At 59.1% G+C, this 18,811-nt stretch overlaps 2 protein-coding genes and 1 non-coding gene across 3 annotated transcripts; all 3 read right to left on the reverse strand.

Moving 5' to 3' along the window:
* Positions 1–899: 899 nt before the first annotated feature.
* DAPK3 (death associated protein kinase 3) lies at positions 900–7,356 on the reverse strand. Its single transcript, XM_086627582.1, has 9 exons — positions 7,329–7,356; positions 5,702–5,845; positions 3,721–4,081; positions 3,386–3,515; positions 3,167–3,215; positions 2,977–3,003; positions 2,724–2,876; positions 2,115–2,160; positions 900–1,934 (listed from the first exon to the last, which is right to left on the reverse strand). Exons 2-9 carry the CDS (start codon positions 5,761–5,763, stop codon positions 1,392–1,394), a joined length of 1,371 nt encoding a protein of 456 aa, XP_086483708.1. The 5' UTR covers positions 5,764–5,845; positions 7,329–7,356; the 3' UTR covers positions 900–1,391.
* A 429-nt stretch (positions 7,357–7,785) lies between these two features.
* EEF2 (eukaryotic translation elongation factor 2) lies at positions 7,786–16,913 on the reverse strand. Its single transcript, XM_086627596.1, has 15 exons — positions 16,823–16,913; positions 15,862–16,076; positions 14,975–15,156; positions 14,677–14,888; positions 13,668–13,846; positions 13,174–13,279; positions 12,766–12,879; positions 12,442–12,580; positions 11,813–12,008; positions 11,354–11,612; positions 10,918–11,025; positions 10,466–10,819; positions 9,367–9,549; positions 9,148–9,280; positions 7,786–8,212 (listed from the first exon to the last, which is right to left on the reverse strand). The coding sequence occupies exons 1-15, from the start codon at positions 16,823–16,825 to the stop codon at positions 8,019–8,021; spliced, it is 2,577 nt and encodes an 858-aa protein (XP_086483722.1). The 5' UTR covers positions 16,826–16,913; the 3' UTR covers positions 7,786–8,018.
* Positions 13,046–13,112, reverse strand: LOC147526729 (small nucleolar RNA SNORD37). The gene has a single exon (XR_015222912.1). It is a non-coding gene; the product is annotated as a small nucleolar RNA SNORD37 (small nucleolar RNA).
* Positions 16,914–18,811: the final 1,898 nt, after the last annotated feature.

The raw sequence follows: 18,811 nt of genomic DNA on the forward strand, positions 1-18,811 counted from the left end.
GGATTTGGCCGGTGATTCCCCCAGGTCAAATTCAGCTGGATCTTGGCTTCACCTCGGGGCCGTGGGCAGACAGAACCCCCTCGGTGCTCCCTGCAGAAGCCATGTTCTGTGGAAAGTGGCAATTCAGGACGTCGTCCCCCCCATTCCCAGGAGACCAGGGGTGAGGGGAGGGGGTCCAGCCTGTGCTCGCCCCCGGCCCTGACCCCCAGTTGCTCTCCTGCACTCATCAGTGATGCTGGAGCCCAGCAGCCCTTCCTGGCCCCGATAACGTTGAGGCCAATTCCTTGTCCACTCTGTTCCCAGGCAAAACGGGATCTGGCTGGGCCCCTGCAAGAGGGGGATCCCTGGGAAAAAGGGGGGCGATTCCACAGACCTTCCCCAATGGGGCCCTCCTCGCACCCAAGGGCCTTCCCTGAGCGCCCAGGACCTCCCTAAATCCCACAGACCTTCTCCAGTTCCCAGGATCATTCCCCAACCTTCCCTGAGCCCCCTAGACCTCCCCTGGGGTCTGAGGCAAGAGGGGCTGGGGGCTCCCCTACCCCAGGAGCATCCTGCAACCCAGCCCCATCCTGCAGGGAGCTCACCTGCCAGCACTGAGGCTGATAAGCCAAAAAAAAAAAGCCTTTCTCCTCCCAAATTAACGAAATCCCTTTGGGATGGGAGCTGAAACACCATTTGCGGGGCACAGCAGAGGAGCTGTCACCCCACGGTGTGCCCTCGCCCCCTTCCCACCACCCATCCTCCCATGGCAGGAGCCAAGGCGGCCGGCCCGGTGCACGGAATCCTTTATTTTCTTAAAAGAGGGAGCGCAGGGTGGGACCGAGGGCTGGGCAGGTGGCAGGGGGTGCGATGCCCCGGGGGGAACGGGGGACGGCTGGGGTCACGCGCTGGGCCGCACGGGAATCGGTCCTTGGGCACGTCTGGCACCTGGCAGGCGCTGAGCTGCCGCGAGGCTTTTGAGGGGTCTCCCCACCAAGCCCCCCCTCCAGGCAGGGGGCTGCGGCAGCTCTGAGACCTGGGCAGGTCTCGGGTGGGACGGGGAGGGGAGAAACGGTCCCCGAGCCCTGCGGCAGCGAGGGAAGGAGCAGCCAGGACCACAGGGAGCGCGCGGACGGCAAGCCAAGCAAGAGCTGCACGGAGGAAGCCAAAACCCGGGGGACACAACCCACACCCCCCGAGGCGGAGGTCTCCAGGGAGGTGCGAGCCCCCAGCACGCCATGGCGAGCCCGGCACACGCCGGGGACATTACCGAAAGCTGTCGGCAGACCGGCTCCTCGGGTGAGCGAGGGGCAGAGCCGCCGAGGTCCCTTCGGCACAGCCCGCGGATCCAGGAAGGACGACCCAAGCTCGGCCCCTCCGCCGGAGGGCAGCTGGCTCCGGCACCGGCCCGGCTAGCGGATGCTGCCGTCTCCCTCACCGCTCTGCAGCTTCTCCCGTTCGATGGACCACACCAGCTCCTGGACGAACTTCATTTCCGAGGCCACCTGCTTGGCCAACGCCTCGTAGTGGTTCTCCAGCTTTCGGTAACGCCTCTTGAGGCCGTTGGCCACCTGCACCACGCTCTTGGTCTCTTCCTGCACCTGCTTCTTCAGGGCCTCCGTCTTCTGCAACTCCTGCCGGATCTGGCGGAGGTCTTGCCTGATGCTCTCATTTTCCTCCTTGTACCATGACTCCTTTTCCTCATAGATGGACCGCAGGGCTTCGATGTCCTCCTGGAAGGACTTCTTGTTCCTCTTCAGCTCTCGGAGGCTCTCCTCAGCTGCAGCCACCTCCTCCATGACCTTGGAGAAGCGCTCGAAGTTGATGTACGTGTTGTTCGGCGGCATGCTGGAGTGGGACTTGATGGTGTACTCCTTCAGGCGCGTGGTCTTCAGCCGTCGGCGCTCGGGCTTCTTGCAGTTGTCTTCATTGCGGACGTTCCTCCTCTTGATCACCTGCGGAGAGGGACAGCTGCAGGCATGGGGCACAGCCGGGACAGCAGGAGCCACCAGTGGCACGAAACCAGCCCCAACTGGGAGCTGGAAGAGCAGAGGCGAGCTGCTGGTGCATCAACACCCACCCCTGATCTCTTGGATGTTCGACACCCATAAAGTGCCAATTCTTTAACTCCTTACCTTAATCCAAGGATGTTCCAGGCTTTGAGCGATGGTCATACGCTTCCTGCAATGACAGCAAAGCTGTGACCAAGGGGCAGAGGCTTTGCTGCCTGTACTCAGGGGCCACGCCAGAGAGGGGCTGCATCCAGCTCCCACGCCCTCAGCCAGCCTCCCAAGAGCAAACGTGCGGAAAAGCCTGCAGGAACCTCCTGGCCGATGTCTCATCACGCAGCACCACTGCTCCCGCCCCAGCCCAGGGGCCTGGGTGCTCAGGTCAGACCTTTATCCCTTCCAAACCCCGCTCCCTCCTTCTCAGCTGAGCTGCTGCACTTTCAGGGTGGTCCCGGAATTCACCCCATGCCAGACGTGGGGAAGAGACTTTGGTTTCCAGATGTTTTCTGACACCAAATCCCACAAGCAGCAAGAGGGGAACGGGGTGATAAACGGGATTTATAAACAAGCAGCACAACGGGGACGGGCAAAGGCTGCTGGGCTGGCAGCAGGCAGGCTCAGAGCGAAACCCTAGTGCAGGCAGGAGATGTGGGAGCTGCCTGTACATGGAGGTTTGGGCAGGAGGGACCGTCCCCTCTCCCGGGACAATCCCCAGCTCTGCTCCCTGTCTCTCACTTGGGGTCCTTGACGAGCAGGCGGCGGATGAAGTCCTTGGCCAGCTCGCTGGTGTTGCTGAAATACTCCTCATCGAAGTCGTAGTTGACGGCGGATATGTTGGTCAGGGTCTCTTGCTTCGTCTCCCCCAGGAAAGGGGAGGCTCCGCTCAGCCTGCGGCGAGAGTGGGCTGTGACACCCCAAAACGGTGACAGCCCGAGGTGGGGGACTCACCCTGCAGAGCTCGTCTCCCCCAGACTCCCCTTATACTCACAGGATGTAAGTGATGACCCCGATGCTCCTGGAAGAGAGAGGAAGAGGAAGCTGAAGGCCCACAGAGTGCCGTCGGTCCCCTCTCCCTGTGCTTTCAATGCCGGCATGAGCCTGGTCCCAATCTCGGGGAGCCCAGCCACAGGAGCCACCAGGGCCGGCACGGGAAGGGGCCTGGGAGGGGACTCACTCACCACATATCGGCCTCCAGCCCCAGGGGTTCGTAGTTCACGATTTCCGGGGCTTTAGAAGGAAAGAGAGGAGAAAACAGGCTTTTTTGGGGGAAAGAAGCCCTTCCCCACAGACACATCCCGGCAGCTGCTGCACCAGGGCTCTGGGCATCTCCCTGGGATTAAGCCAAAGCTTCCAGAGCCCAGAGGAGCCCCAGGGGAACATCGCCAGCTGAGTCTCACCTACAAACTCCGGAGTCCCAAATATATTCTTGAACTCATTCCCGGCTTCAATCTTGTGGGCGATCCCAAAATCGATGAGTTTGATGCGTGGGTTTGGCACGTTCTTGTCCAGCAGCATAATGTTCTCCGGCTGCAGGGGGAGAGAAGTTGGCATTTACCCCCACACGCTCACCCACGGGAGCCTTGTGCTGCCCTGGGCGCCTCTCCCCGGAGAGGACACATGCCCAAAGTAGGGAGAGATCCCAGAGCCGGCCCCACTGCTCCGTGGGAGCCTGGATGCTCATCCCTGCTCCCCAGCTGCCAAGCACAGGGTGTTTGCACCTCCCAGACCTCACCTTCAGGTCAAAGTGGGCGATGCGCTTAGAGTGCAGGTAGTGCACCCCGTCCAGGATTTGCTTGAGGAACTGGGTGGCCTCCTCCTCCGTCAGGGACTCCTTCTCAGCCAGGAAATCAAAGAGCTCCCCACCCGAGACCAGCTCCAGGATCAGCACCACGTCCGTCTTGTTCTCGAAGATGTCGTGCAGCGTGATGATGTTGGGGTGCTGGATCTCCCGCAGGATGTCCACCTCCCTCTCGATCTCCTCCCGGCTCACGCCCCGACGGCTGGACGACAGCCGACGCTTCTTGATGAATTTGGCTGCATATTCCAGACCCGTTTTCTTCTCCCGGCATTTCCGTACGATGGCAAACTGGCCGCTGCGGGATGCAGGGAGGAGGTGAGGAGAGGACCCCCAGCATCGCGTGTGCCGGCGGGTGCTTGGCAGCGGGGTCTGCACTGGCACGAGGGTGGGGGACACTGCATTGCAAAGGAGGATGCACAGTTTCCCTGGGGTCTGTTGGGAACCGGGGTCCTCCTGCAGGCAGCCGATGATGCCCGCCTGCTCCTGGCATGCTCCCAGCATTTACACACCCTGGCAGCGCTGGAGCAGGTGTGTAAACTCCAGCACTGCCCAGGGAATTCCTGCCGGGGACATGGCAGCTGCCAACCCTCCCTGGGCAGTTTGGATGCTGCTGTGAATCGCCCTGGGTGGGAGATGCCCATCAAGCCCCTGTTCCCAGCCAGGAGCCCCTGGGTTGCTCCCAGGAGCAAACCCCTGGAGCCCAGCGATCCCAGGAGACCATAAAGCTCCAATGGGGAAGGTGGGAGGGGGTGGGAAATGCCTGAAATAACAGGAACTTGACAGCTCAGTTCAAAGCCTGCTGCGGATGGAGGAGGCATCAACGGGCACTTCAAGGAGCCGGGTCCTGCCAACGCCGGCATCGCTGCTACGGCAGGATCCTGACCCTTGTCCCTCCCTGCCCCGGCCGAGCCCCCCGCAGCCCCTCGGCCCGGATGCACAAGGGCCCCTCAACGCCTTTCCCCGAGGACAGGATCCATCCCACATCCCCAGGCTGCTCCCTCCCCTCCGCGCTGCCCCAGCCATTGGCCACCCCCGCCGGCACGCAGTGACGTTCGATCCCCGTCACTGGCCTCGTCACTGGCCCCAGTGCGCAGCACCCGGACCCAGCGCTCCTCTACACGTCCCCGGATGGGGGCCGGGGCCATCCACAGCCCCCCAGGGGCACGGACCAGCCTTGCCCAGGCACCATAACCAACCCCATGGCTCACACTCAACTGTAGTTACAGCGCAGCTCCAAAGGGGAAAGGAACCCGAAGCAAGTCCCTGGAAGCTCCCTCTCTTTTAAAAAAAAAAAACACTAAAGCCACCCAAAATGTTTCTGCTGCACGGTTATTCCACAGTGCCCGCGAAGGAGCACCCCAGGGAGCCCTGTGCCCAGGCAGCCATGGTTCCAGCAGACTCCGAGTCCCAGCGGTGCCAGCACGGGACCGGCGTGGCCAAGGCAGTGCTGGAGAATCCAAATCCAGCCCTCATCCCCCACCGTCGCTGCCTTCGCGTCCCGGATGATTAAATCCCATTTGCACGTGGTGATTCACCCCAGATCTGTCCTGCGGGCGCCGAGCCGGGCGGCAGGGACCGGGAAGGGCTGGAAGGTGCCAGCACCGGCCCGGCAGCCCCAGCCAAACCCAGAAAGGACGGGAGTTCTGCAGGGAGCTGCTACAGCTGCCCAGATACAGGAGTGAGTTTAACATTAATTAACACCTTTTTTTTTAATATATAGCTGCTAGCAGTGCTTGGCTCTCAGCACAGCCCCCAGCCCCACTGCCTGCGGGCAGCTGGAGACAGGGCACAGAGGATGCCATGGGCACGGGCGCACCACAAGGGCTGCAGCAGCCGAGTGAAGCTCCCAGCCTGGTGCTTGGGCAGGAGGTGCAGCCATGGAAGCCCCCTCCGAGCCTGGTGGGATGTCACTCACCTGCCCAGCTCTTCCCCCATCTCATAGAAGTCCTCCACGCTCTCCTGCCGGAAGGTGGACATGGCTGCGGCGCCCTTGAGGAGCTGAAGCCACCCTGACCCCGTGAGTGGAGGAAGATGCTGGGGAGCAGCCGGGGATCAGCACCTGCAGCACCAGAAAGAGAGGCTTATGCCGTGGGAGCTGCACATCAACACCAGCAACAGACAGCACCCACCTGGGGCCAGGACCCGGCACAGGGACTCCGTCCCTGAGGGGACAGAGGGCAAGCCCCAAAGCTGTGCAGCCCCATGCTGTGCTGCGCCGTGGGGTGGCTGGGGCCGAGCCACAGATCAGTCCTGGGGCCCCCCCACAGTCTCATCACACCCCAAGGCCTGTGGCAACCCTCTGCCCACCCCAGCCCCTGGCAAGGATGTCCGGGGAGGGAGAGAAGAGGGAAGAGGGGCAGTGGCTGCATGGGCCCCACAGCTGTGGGTCGTGCTCAATCCCAAACCTCTTGTCACTGCAGCCAGCAACACCCGGCTGTGGCAGAGGGACCCCCACCCTGGTCAGCAGCACCCTGCAGCCCCCACCCTGCCCAGAGCCTGCCCTACAGCCCCTTCCTGTCCCATAGATCCAAATCCACACACTCCCCATTCCCCCACAGCTCCTCCCTGCCCCACAGGCCTCAAAACCAGTCTCCCATCCCAATCCCCACTGCTGCTTCCCATAGGCCCCAAACCCACAGACCCTTCCTGCTCCACGGCCCCCAAAACCCAGAGCCCCTCATCCCGATCCCCAACAGCCCCTCCCTGCCCTACAGCCCCCCGATTCTGATCCCACTCAGCCCCTCCCTGCCCCATAGCCCCCACACCCCCCTCCCATCCCGATCCCTCCCTCTCTTCCTGCCCCATAAGCCCCACAGCCCCTCCCTGCCCCACAGCCCCCCCACCCACAGCCCCTCCCTGCCCTACAGCCCCCCACCCACACCCCCACACACTCCCCGATCCCCCACAGCCCCTTCCTGCCCTATAGCCCCCACATGCACAACCCCTCCATCCTGATCCCTCTCAGCCTCTTCCAGCCCCATGGCCCCCAAAACCCAGAGCCCCTAATCCCGATCCCCCACAGCCCCTCCCTGCCCCATAGCCCCCCCACCTCAATCCCTCTCAGCCTCTTCCTGCCCCATAGCCCCCACAGCCCCCCCCACCCCAATCCCCCACAGTCCCTCCCTGCCCTACAGCCCCTACAGCCCCCTCCCATCCCGATCCCTCCCTTTCTTCCTGTCCCATAAGCCCCACAGCCCCTCCCTGCCCCACAGCCCCCCCACCCACAGCCCCTCCCTGCCCTACAGCCCCCCACCCACACTCCCCGATCCCCCTCAGCCCCTTCCTGCCCTATAGCCCCCACAGCCCCCTCCCATCCCGATCCCTCCCTGTCTCTCCCTGCCCCACAGCCCCCCCATCCCGATCCCTCACTCTCTTCCCGCCCCATAGGCCCCATAGCCCCTCCCTGCCCTCCCCCTCCCCCCCAAACTCACACCGTCCCTCCTCTCCCGCCCCCACCGGCCCCCAAATCCCCCTTTTTCCCCCCTCACAGCCCCTTCCCGCCCCCACAGCCCCCCTCATTCCACCCCCTTCCCCCGCCCCACCTGGGCCGCCGCCGCCCGCGCCGCCGCCGCCGCATTCCACCACAGCCGCCGGCCCCGCCCACCCTTAGCCCCGCCCCTCCGCCGCGCGACGCCCCGCCCCGCCGTACGGCGGGGCGGGGCGTCGCGCGGCGGGGGGGCGGGGCCAAGCTGCCCACGCGCAAAGCGCCGTTTCCCCACCGGGTCCTAACGCCCGCTGGAGGGCGCCCTAAAAAAATAACAAAAAAACCACCGCACCCCCATGGCTCACCATTATCCGATTTTATTAATTCCAGTGGCACTAATACAGGCGGCGATGGGCACGGACAGTCAACACTGCAGACGGGCATCCCACCCCCCACCCCATCCCCCCCCCTTTTTTTTTTTTTTTTGCCTCGATTTACCCCTTTTCAGGTAAATCTTTTCCCCCGGAAACATTTTTTTTTTTTTTTTGAGTCAAATAAATACAGATTCGGGCAAATCGAGTGGAAATGTTTTAGTTACGATGGCAAAGACAAGTCATGTGCAACACAGAAACCTATAAGGCTTTTTTTTGTTTGTTTCGTTGTTCTTTTTTTTCCCCTCCTCATTTCCAAGTCTCCCATGGCTAGGCAATTAATTAACAATGCAAAGAGATGGTGATCACGGGCATTAACGCTAATTAATTAAGGTTTTTTTTCCTTCCCCTCTCCCCCAAGAGTCCAAGGAGTTTAATTAGAGTTTGTCCAGGAAGTTGTCGAGGGCGGGAATGCCTTCCTTGAGCCCTTTGCGTTTGCGGGTCTCGGCCACCACCTGACAGGGACGGCTGGTGTTGTCGAAGGGATCCCCGGGCAGGATCTGCCAGTGATCGAAGACGCACTGGGGGAAAGCCTGACCCCCTGTGTTGGACCTCAGATCTGCTGTAAAACCTGTGAGGAAGAAGAGGAGAGGCGAGGTGGAAAGGGAACAGGCAGCGTTCGGCATCACCTCGAGCAGAACCCACCTTACAGGTGACCACCGGCATGTCTAGACCAAAGGAACCCAAAGTGGGACTTGAAAGCCTACGGAGATGTCAACCACAGCACACCTCTGCCACAAGGAACAGCTGGGAGAGGTGGCCTTGGAGAAGAGGAGGCTCTGGGAAGACCTCACAGCAGCCTGTCGATAATTCCAGGGGGCTTCCAAGATGGGGACAGGCTTTAGCAGTGACAGGATGAGGGGTGATGGTTTGAAACTGAAAGAGGAGGTGTTTAGACTAGATGTAAGGAAGACATTTTGTATGCTGATGGTGGTGAGACACTGGCACGAGTTGCCCAGAGAGGCAGTAGATGCCCCATCCCTGGGAACACTCAAGGTCAGGTCGGACGGCGCTCTGAACAACCTGATCTAGTGGAAGGTTCTGCTCATGGCAGGGGGGGTGGACCTGATGACCTGTAAAGGTCCCTTCCCACCCAAACCATCCTGTGATGTCAGTCTCTTTTCCCACAGAACAAGCAGTTAAGAAGACAGGAAACTGCCTCAAGTTGTGCCAGGGGAGGTTTAGTTTGGATATTGGAAAAAATTTCTTCACTGAAAGGGTTAACAAGCACTGGAACAGGCTGCCTGGGGAAGCAGTGGCACCACCATCCCTGGAGGTATTCAAAAGATGTGCAGACGTGGCACTTAGGGACATGGTTTAGTGGTGGCCTTGGTAGCGCTGGGTTAACAGTTGGACTCCACCTTGAACATCTTTTCTAAACAAAATGATTCTACGATCGTTGTGGTCAGACAACCAGACACAAAGGATCTCCCTCCCAGGGTTGGTATCGAGCTCCCAGGAGCTGCCATGCTCTCCCAGGGGAGTGCCCAGGACCAGCACACTCACCAAAGGACTCGTTGACAGGCAGGTAGGCCTTGACCACAAACATGGGAGTGCCAGCCACCTGGGTCTCCTCAAACACGTGGCCACGTTTCCTGTTCAGCACACCGTAGATGCCACCCACCACCTGCTCCGGGCACTGCAAGAGAGAGGTGTGAGGACCACAAACTGCCTGCTCACCTTTTCTTCACATAGAATCTTCCGGACTGAGCAGAGGTTCCTCACCTGGATTTCCACAAGGTAGATGGGCTCCATGAGCCTGGGCTGAGCCGTGAGCACGCAGGCATACAAGCATCTCCTGGCAGTGGGAATGATCTGCCCACCTCCACGGTGGATGGCATCAGCGTGCAGGGTGACATCATGTACATCGAAACGCACGGCACGCATGTTCTCCTCGCACAGGACCCCCTGGAAAAGCAGAGCAGTGGGTCAACCAACACCATGTCAGGTGTTCCCTACCAGAAGGCTCCGGTCCCTCAGCTTACACGCACTCCTTGGAAGTGGGTCATAGACCAGGAAGTGCCAGAGCCCGCTGGGCACACCAAGGAGCCATTTGGCAAGTCACCTTCTTCACCCAGGACCTAAGAACAAGCTGCTGCTGCCTCCAAGTCACCACTGCGGCTCCTGAGGTGGCTTCAGGCACTGAAACCATTTTTACCAGTTACCTCCACACAGCAGCTCCACAGTTCACACCAGCAGCAGAAGTGCCGACGCACGTTTACCATGCTGCACAAGAACCCAAGCACTTGGCCAGGAAAAGCAGTTTTTCACATTACTGGGATAAAAGAAGTTGTTGGCATGGTTTTCCTCTTCTTCTGACTGAGACTAACTTATTTAAAAAAGGTTAACAGGAAAAAAAAAATGCTCTCCTGTTGCTGTTCTCAGCCCACATCAACTTGTTATTCTGGAGTCATCTCCTGTCTAGTCCTGAAAAAACTGGTCAACAAGGCCTGATCTTTGCTGAGGCTCAGAGTCCCTCTCATTTTCTTCCGATGCCAGCTGTTATTCACTCAATAGTTTCTGCCCCTGGTGTTGCATTTTGCTCTCTGAAAAAGTTTTTAAGTTCGTGCTGCCACAACAAATTCCTCTGCAGTCCTGGGAGGCTTTTTGTCTTGAGGTTGTGCGTTTGGTGACGTGACGTTGTCACTCCAACTGTCACCGAGTTTCATTTATCGTAAAACATACTACCGAGTTACAAATACGTCAGCACAGTGCGACATATTTATGATTTTTCAAAATTCCCTTAGAAAGACGTGCAGTAGCCCTTTGTGACGCCGCCCACCGTGCGCCCCAGAGCAACCCCAGCCCCGGGTGCTGGCCCTACCTCCTTGGTCGCCCACTGGAAGCCGGCCACCACGCTGTCCTTGATCTCGTTGAGGTACTGCACTCCCTTGGTGATGTCAGTCAGGATGTTGGGGCCGGTGCCGTCGGGACCAAAGCACCAGATTTTCCTGGCTTCCGTGACGTCCCACTCGTACTTCTCAGCCAGGTAACGAGCTCGTTGCTTCAGCTCCTGGCGAGCAGAGACCTCACCCTTGTCGATGTCTTCGGCCAAGCCGTCTGGGAAGGGCCGAGCCTTCATGTACAGCCTGTTGTGTTTGTTGGGGGACTTGGAAAGGCACATCACGTTGGACTCCTCGCTGACCGTCTCACGGTAGGACACAACAGGATCTGATTTCTGTGGGGATGAAGAGCAGAGAAGAGCTGTGAGACACCAACCAATCCAGGCACCCCGCTCAGAGCTCACCAACAGCTCTGCCACTGCAGCCTCTCTACCTTAATAGGAATGCAGGCATGGTCCTCTTCCAGATCCTTCAGGCAGATCTCCAAGTGTAGCTCCCCTGCACCAGCAATGATGTGCTCCCCAGACTCCTCAATGATGCACTGGAAAGACCATTTATACAGCATGTGAGACTTCCAACTGCAATGCAACAAAAGCTCTCCCATAAAACATGACCGACTGTCTCTTGATTTTTGGCTTTGACTCATAGAGCTACATCTAGATGCTCTTCCCACTGATCTGGGGATGACTCAGCACCAAGCCCAAGGTGAAACGCGGCATTCCTTCCCACTCTCGTAGGGCTGGGACCCATACTCAATTCAAGACTTTTCTGCCAGTACCCCCAGTCCAATCACAATTAAAGGCAGAAGCCTCCTGGTGGCAGCAGGACCAGGATTTCTCCTGTCCCCAAAGGCATTTTGGGACATTCACCTGCACCATAGGGTCAGACTTGGCAAGACGCTTCAGTCCTTCCACCAGCTTGGGCAGGTCAGCTGGGTTCTTGGCTTCCACAGCCACACGGACAACAGGGCTGACACTGAACTTCATGACTCTCATGTTGTGAGCGTGCTCAAAGGTGGTGATGGTTCCAGTCTTCACAAGGAACTGGTCGACACCAACCAGACCAACAATGTTTCCACAAGGCACGTCCTCAATGGGTTCAACGTAGCGGCCCATCATGAGAATGGTCCTGGTGAAAGAGAAAGTTGTTTTACTCGGGTTTGAAAGAGGACATCCCACCAGGCAGCGTCCTGGAATTGCAGCAGCAGACTTGAAAGCCCACAGCCAAGTGTCTTGCCTGGCCTCAGAGATGAGAAGAGGCTCAAGACAGTTCTAGGACCACAAATCCGAACTACAGCTCTGAATAAACTCCACCCAGCCAGGACTGACCTTTGAATCGGCTTCAAGTACAGATCCTCTTTCTTTCCAGGTGTGTAGTTTGGTCCCATGATTCTGACTTTCAAGCCAGTTGAGACGAGACCAGAGAAGACACGTCCAAAAGCGTAGAAACGTCCCTTGTCAGAGGTTGGCACCATTTTAGAGATGTACATCATCAGGGGGCCTTTGGGGTCGCAGTTCTTAATGCCTGCGAGGGAGAGAGATCAACGTGGTTCAGCATCATTTCTACCACTTGGTACCTGTGCCCTGTCACCCCACCACCCCCAAGCACCAACACAAGACTGGGACCCACTATTGCCCCAGCCCGTTGACTTCTGTCCAGACAGCTGGCCAGCCCAACCAGCAAGGAAGATCTCATCGCCAAGAGATCTTTTAAATGAACGCAGGCTCAGCCTGAGCCTTTGGCATATATCCTGGCTACTCCCTGGTTACTTAGCTAGCCCAGTCCTCCAGATTAAAGCTAGTGAGCTTGTTTGATCCGTACTAGGAAACTACAGACTCCAGAACTACAGTAGCTACGGAGCTGTGTCCTTGGAGAACAAGACGGCTACAGGTACTTGAAGCACTGAGCACTTATGTGACTGTGAGATGCCTGGCAGCGAAGCAGCAGCTCATCGTACCTATGGCAGCCTCATCGTCAGGGGGTCCCTCGTAGAGCAGCTCGCAGCGATACTTCTGGGCTGTGACAGGAGAAGGCAGGTGAATGGTGATCATCTGCAGCAGGGCATCTCCGGCAGGCAGCCACCGCCTCATCACGGCCTGAGCAGACATCAGAGGGGTAAGACCTTGGCAGATGATTCACAACCTGGAAGACAACCTTCCCCTGCTTCCCCAACCTCCAAGCTGCCAACAGCACCTTCCTACCCAAGCAGGGTTTGTAGCTGCATAGCTGGAGCAGCACAACTACTCATCTCCTCCCCACAGCCGATTCAGACCAATCTCACCTTCAGCAGGGGTTTGCCCTCCTTGTCCTTGTCCTCACTGTCAAGCTTGATGTCCAGTTTCTCAATCAGTTTAGCCGCCTCCTCTTTCTTGAAGTTCATGATTGCATCGAAAACCTGGAACAGCAGCAGCAGTCATGAATGTCACCAGTGACCCAGTTTGAAGCAGCAGCACAAGATTCTCTAAAGACAATCTCTGTTCTTGTTCATAACCCAGCTGAATCCATTTGGAAGCTCAGAACATTGACTACCAGATTCCCTGCCTGTACAGACTAACATGATGTGTCAGATATTTAAATTTCTTCAATCAGACAAGTCAGGTCAAAGTGAAGAAATTTTCCATCATCACACACTGTAACTGAACTACAGAGCACTAAGGCACCAGCAATGGCTGGACACTAAGGGACTCACCTTAAAGATGGGATCAAGGATGAGCTGGCAGAAGGTCCTGGGCAGTTTCTTTCCATCAGGGCTGGTAGCGGATTTGCTGAACTTGCCAGTAGCAGGATCAAAATATCTGGCGAAAGAATCAAGTCAGACAAGCATCAACGCCCAGTTCAGCTGCCGAAGCGCGGCTTGTTCTGCTTGCTCAGGCCAGAGGAAAGAGCTGCAGAGTAAGAACTGTCTTCATACCTTCCCCCATCACTCCCAGGCTTTCGGAGCTCACCAGAACGCGTTTAACTCATGTTGCCAACTCACCATCCCCTCCCCATTTATCCGTGCGTTTCCTATTCTGCAAAGATTTTGTGGGAAATGCTCCTTTCGCCACCACGTGCACCAGGTCACCAAGACGGGGCCACAAGCGGGCACCACCACATCCTCCCTCCTCACCCACCTTCCACAGCATCAGGCTGCAGCCACACGGAGCTGATGTGGAATTAAAATCGACAGCCCCGATTCCTCACCTGTCTCCCCACAGCTTCTTCATCATGTCTTCAACTTTCTTGGCACGCTCAGACGGATTCAGCTGGGCATCCCCCTTCGCAGCAAACTTTGCAACATACATTTCAGCAAACTGTTTCAGAGTGAAAGCCCAGCCATGCAAGCCGGAACCAAAGCCGACAGTACCGAGCACTGGATCAATCTGAAAGGGAACGGGAGAGCTGGGTTACAGAGGAACAGCCACCACTCTTACAACCACAGGGTGTTACAGCAGCCAGCCTACCCGGTCCCCAACGACACTCAAGTACAAAAAGAGCTTGAAGATGGAGCTTCTTAACTATGGGACTCTCCAGCAGCACTGTGGCAGCAACCATCTCTGAGGAGTGGGGGCAGCCTGGCCACACCCCCACCATTTTAGCTTTGTACCACAGAACTAGATCCATTTTTCCATCGCTTCGACCAGCTACGTCAGACAGCAGAGCAGCCGCGCAGACTGGTGTGCAGGTGAGACTCCTGTCCTTCACAAGGAGGACCAGCAATCCAGGCAAACCTGCAGCACACAGCAGAGTGCTCCACAGGAACAAAGCACGAGCTTTTCCTGAGCTTCCAGCCCTGCTCGCTACCCAGGAGCCCAGCGGGGAGCGATGCTCAGAGCGCAGGGACTGGCAGACACCTACTGGCCTTCCATTTCGGAAGGCAGCTGGGGGAGGGCTGCTGTGTAGGAGCATCACCCAGCATCACAGATGTGATGTGGGAAAGAAACTGTCCTACAAAACAAGGGCACCCTCGGTGAAGAGAGAAAATACTTTCTTGTATTTAAAGCCTTTATTTGCTCAAGCCTTGAACTAACAGAAGATTTCAAAGGAAAGCTGGCGAGAGCTCCAAAGCAGCACAAACCTGGGTAGCATGGGTGGCTTCGTTATTCTTCTCTCACTTCTCTGCTCGAGACAGGAAAGAACGTCTAAGGAGACAACTGCTCCCTCTCACTAAAGGGAATGATTTCCAACACAGCGTTCGCAGCCTCCCACTTACCATGATATTCCCCATGGGGCCACTTTCTCCTTCTCCATACGTGGAGATGATGACGTTCACGTTTTCCACGATGCGCTGGAAGGTCTGGTACAGCTCTTCTGGCTCCAGCTGCAGCTCCAATAGTGCTCGGTCCATTTTGTTCATCATCAGGACAGGCTTGATCCTCTCGGCAATGGCCTGACGCAGCACAGTCTCTGTCTGCACGCACACACCTGCCAAACAGAGGGGAATCAGTTATCCTCATCTTCCAACTCGCCCAACGTACGCTCCACTTGCACGCAGCTGCGGAAACCCTTACCAGAGACACAGTCTACAACAACCAGGGCACCATCGGTGACACGAAGAGCAGCAGTGACCTCTGAAGAGAAGTCCACGTGCCCAGGAGAGTCAATCAGGTTGATCAAAAAGCCAGAACCATCCTTGCTCTGCTTGATGAAGGCCAAATCGTTTTCAGAGAGTTCGTAAAATAGAGAAATAGCTCTGGAATAAAAGAAAAGCTATTAAAATTATTATCTACATGTCACCTCTCTCAAATGCTCAGAAACAGCTTTTTATCCCACACGGACAGCTGCACCTGGGCTTAAGGATTTCCTGAAGTGTATTCCTGGGAGGCCAGTGTGGGAGATAACCAGGAGCACAGGCTAACACATGTCCTTTCTATGCTCTCCTGAAACCATAACCTCTCCTGAAACCATGACACAAAGTGCCCAAAGAGAGCTCCATTTCTTTCCGTCGAGGATTTATCCTTTCTCCACTAGGCCCAACCTCCCTTATGATCCCTTTCCATGCCCCCTCAAGGTCCTCAAACCACCCATAGCGTCACGGCCACAAGGAGCATCACCAGAGACGCTCCGAAGACAGTGTCCAGACCGCATCTGTGAGACTCCAGCAGACATCAGCCCCATCCAGCAGCCCCAGTGCTAAAATGGACGGCTGAAGCTCCTGCTGCACATCTGTTCCTCGTGGCCACCAAGGCAGCGCTCCATGATCCACCAGAAGCCAACCAATATCTGCTCCTTCATTTACACAATCCTCACAAGCAAGAGACGAGCTTCTGAACTAGCCCAGAGAAAGCCCGACATCGTCTTCTTTCACCTCACAACCAAACCAGCAGAGGACTCCAAGCCCTCCTGAGCTCAGACCATGCAGTGGGAGCACTGAGCTGCCTGGCAGGAGGGAACTCACGTTGATTTGATGGTGATGCACCGTTCCTGCTCATCCTTCCTTGTGTCGGTGAAACGGGTCTCCCCCGCGCGGGCAGAGGCGATGATACCAGCTTTGCACACCAGAGAATCAGTCAGGGTTGATTTGCCGTGATCAACGTGGGCGATCACAGACATGTTTCTGATGTTGGCCTTTTTGTCCATGATGGCCCGTATCTGGTCTACTGTGAAGTTCACCTTGAAGGATGAAGGAAGAGGAGGGGGAAGAGAAAAACCACAGGGTATGTAGAAACGGCTTCAGCAATCCTAGGAAGTCCAACCAACACCAGGAACACCTAGAATTGCCATGCCTGATCACACTGGCACCAATTCTGCCCGTTACAGGACAACCTGCAGCAAGGGCACCGCAGACACCGGGGCCAGCAGCACCGGCACTCGGCATGCTCCCTCGCTGCCCTCCGAACCGCGGCACCGCCAACGCCTCCGTGAGGCGAACCCCCGCTCAAACCGAACCCCCGTCCGGCCGCTGCGCTGCGGCGGTCGGTGAGTGACAGCCCGGTGCACCGGCACGCCTGTCCGCCGCCCGGGCCGCAGCGTTACGTAAGGAGCCGCCGGGCACCGCAACGGCCCGTCCCCAGTGCCACATCGCCGCCGCCGCTCCCCCTCGCCGCACGGCACCCCCGGCACGGCCACGGCAGCGCTGGCACCGGGAGAACAGCGTCCTACGGAGGCTGACACAGACCCCCGGGGCCGACGGGCCCCACTCGCCGGGGACGGGCCGCGAGTCGCCCCGGGGACAGTCCCCTCCCCCCGGCTCCCCGCCAGCCCCACCCCCCTCCCCTCCGCAGCGGCCCGGCCCGCCACGACAGGCCCCCGCCACCCCCGCCGGCCGCCGGGCCCTCCCCCGCCGGCCATCTCCACCGACGCGGCGGCCGCGGTGCCCGCTCAGCCCGCCGGGGCAGCGGCAGGACGCGGGGCCTCACCATGGTGGCGGATGGCGGTGGATTCTCCGGGGCGGGGGGGTTACAGCAATGGCGGCGGCGGCAGCCCTGTCTCGCTGGCGAGCGCAGAGCGGGCGGAAGAGAACGCTGACGTCAACCGCCCCCCTCTTATAGGGCGGCGCCGGCCGGGGGGCGGGACCTGCGCACCGGGCGCCCAAGGCGCATGCGCAGACGCGCCTCTCTGGCCCGCAGCACCGGCGGACTCTATGGTTGGGAGGGCTGTTCCGCCGGGGCGGGCCCGCGTGGCCTCGCACCGGGGCCCGCGGGGGAGCGGCGACCGGCAGCTCCTGCCCGGCCCCGGCTCTGCCCCCGCTGCCGCGGGGGGAGAGTCCTCCCCGGGCGCTGCGGGGAACTCGGGTGGGAAGCAGCCCAGGGCACCGGAGCCAGTATGGCTACCGCGGGCGTCGCCTCCCGGGGCGGAGCCGGTGCAGGCGGCGGCGGGGAGCGGTGTGGGCCGCCGGCCGCACCGGAGCAGCAGGCGAGCCCGGGGTCTCGGCTCTCAGGAGGAGGCGGTAGGGCAGAGCCCCGTGTCAGCACCGGCCGCCACGGAATGGAGCGGGGAGTGGCGGCGGTTCAGCCCCTCCCGCCACCGCCGGTCGGGCGCTGCCCTGCCCCGGCGTCCCCCGCCCGCCCCGGCCCCGCAGGGTGGCAGATTTGCGCATGCGCGAGGTGGTGACGCGGACGGGCGGCTGCGCTGCAGCGCCCCCTGCGGGCGGGGAGGAGCGCGGCGCCCCGCGGCGGGGACACCGGCAGGGGAGAACGCACGGGGCCCTGCATGCGGCGGGGCTGCCGGCCGGGCCGCCCGGGGCTGCCGTGCAGCGCCAGAGCTCGGGCACCGAGGCGCTCCCGTGCGCCCCGGCCGTGCCCTCATCCCCCCTGCGCTGCGCCCCGGGGGAGCAGTGGGCACCCTGCAGTCCCAGGCCGTGCTACTGGGCACGACACCGGGGCTGTGCCCAGCGCTGCGCAGGGCGGACGAGCTCCGGCGGGACCCTCCGGCTCCTTCGTGGGCAGCGGTGTGAGACTTTGTGCTCCGGCGGAGACGAGTCCGGGACTGCCCGACCGACGGGTGCGGAATGACTGTGCAGAGCCAGGGGAGCCCCGCGCACGGTGTGGGGAGGATTTCCTCCAGCCCAGTGCAGAAGGAAGGGCCAAACCCGCCTCGTTTTGTCCGAGCAAGCTGGGAAGCTGAAGCTCGATGCGGTGAAGAGCATTACCTGAGACAAGAACGCATGGAAAAGGGTCACACACATGGGAAGGAAGAAGGGGGAAATCATAGAACCATCTGGTTGGAAGAGACCCTCAAGATCATCGAGTCCAACCGTTCACCCAGCACTGTCAGGGTCCCTAAACCATGTTCCTCAACACCAAATCCACACGGTTTTTAAACACCTCCAGGGATGGGGACTCCACCACCTCCCTGGGCAGCCTGTTCCAATACTTCACAACCCTCTCTGGAAAGAAATTTTTCCTGATATCTGACCTAAATTTCCCCTGGTGCAACTTGAGGCCATTCCCTCTCGTCCTGCCATTCATAACGGGAGAGAAGAGACCGGCCTCCATCTCCCTACAACTTCCTTTCAGGTAATTGTAGAGAGCGAGAAGGTCCCCCCTGAGCCTCCTCTTCTCCAGACTGACCAGTCCCAGCTCCCTCAGCCGCTCCTCATAGGACAAGTTCTTGTTCTTCAAACCCTTCGCTAGTTTCGTTGCTCTTGTAAGTCTCCATCTCCATGGCATAAATATTTTGCTTTTTCCTTCTATCCAGCGTCACAGGAGGCCACCATGCCACCCCCTCAGCTGCAGCAGAAGGAAGCTCACATAAACCCAAGCTACCCTGTCCCCACACCACCTCACTCAGCAGCTACGGGTGCTGCTGAATTCCCAGCACACCCACAGCCCACCAGTCCCCTCCGCCTTCACTGGTAGCAGGCAGGACAGCGGTGGGGTGACATCTGGGATGGATTTGTGTCATGC

This window comes from Tauraco erythrolophus, chromosome 28, assembly GCF_009769465.1.
Source record: "Tauraco erythrolophus isolate bTauEry1 chromosome 28, bTauEry1.pri, whole genome shotgun sequence".
NCBI lineage: Eukaryota > Metazoa > Chordata > Aves > Musophagiformes > Musophagidae > Tauraco > Tauraco erythrolophus.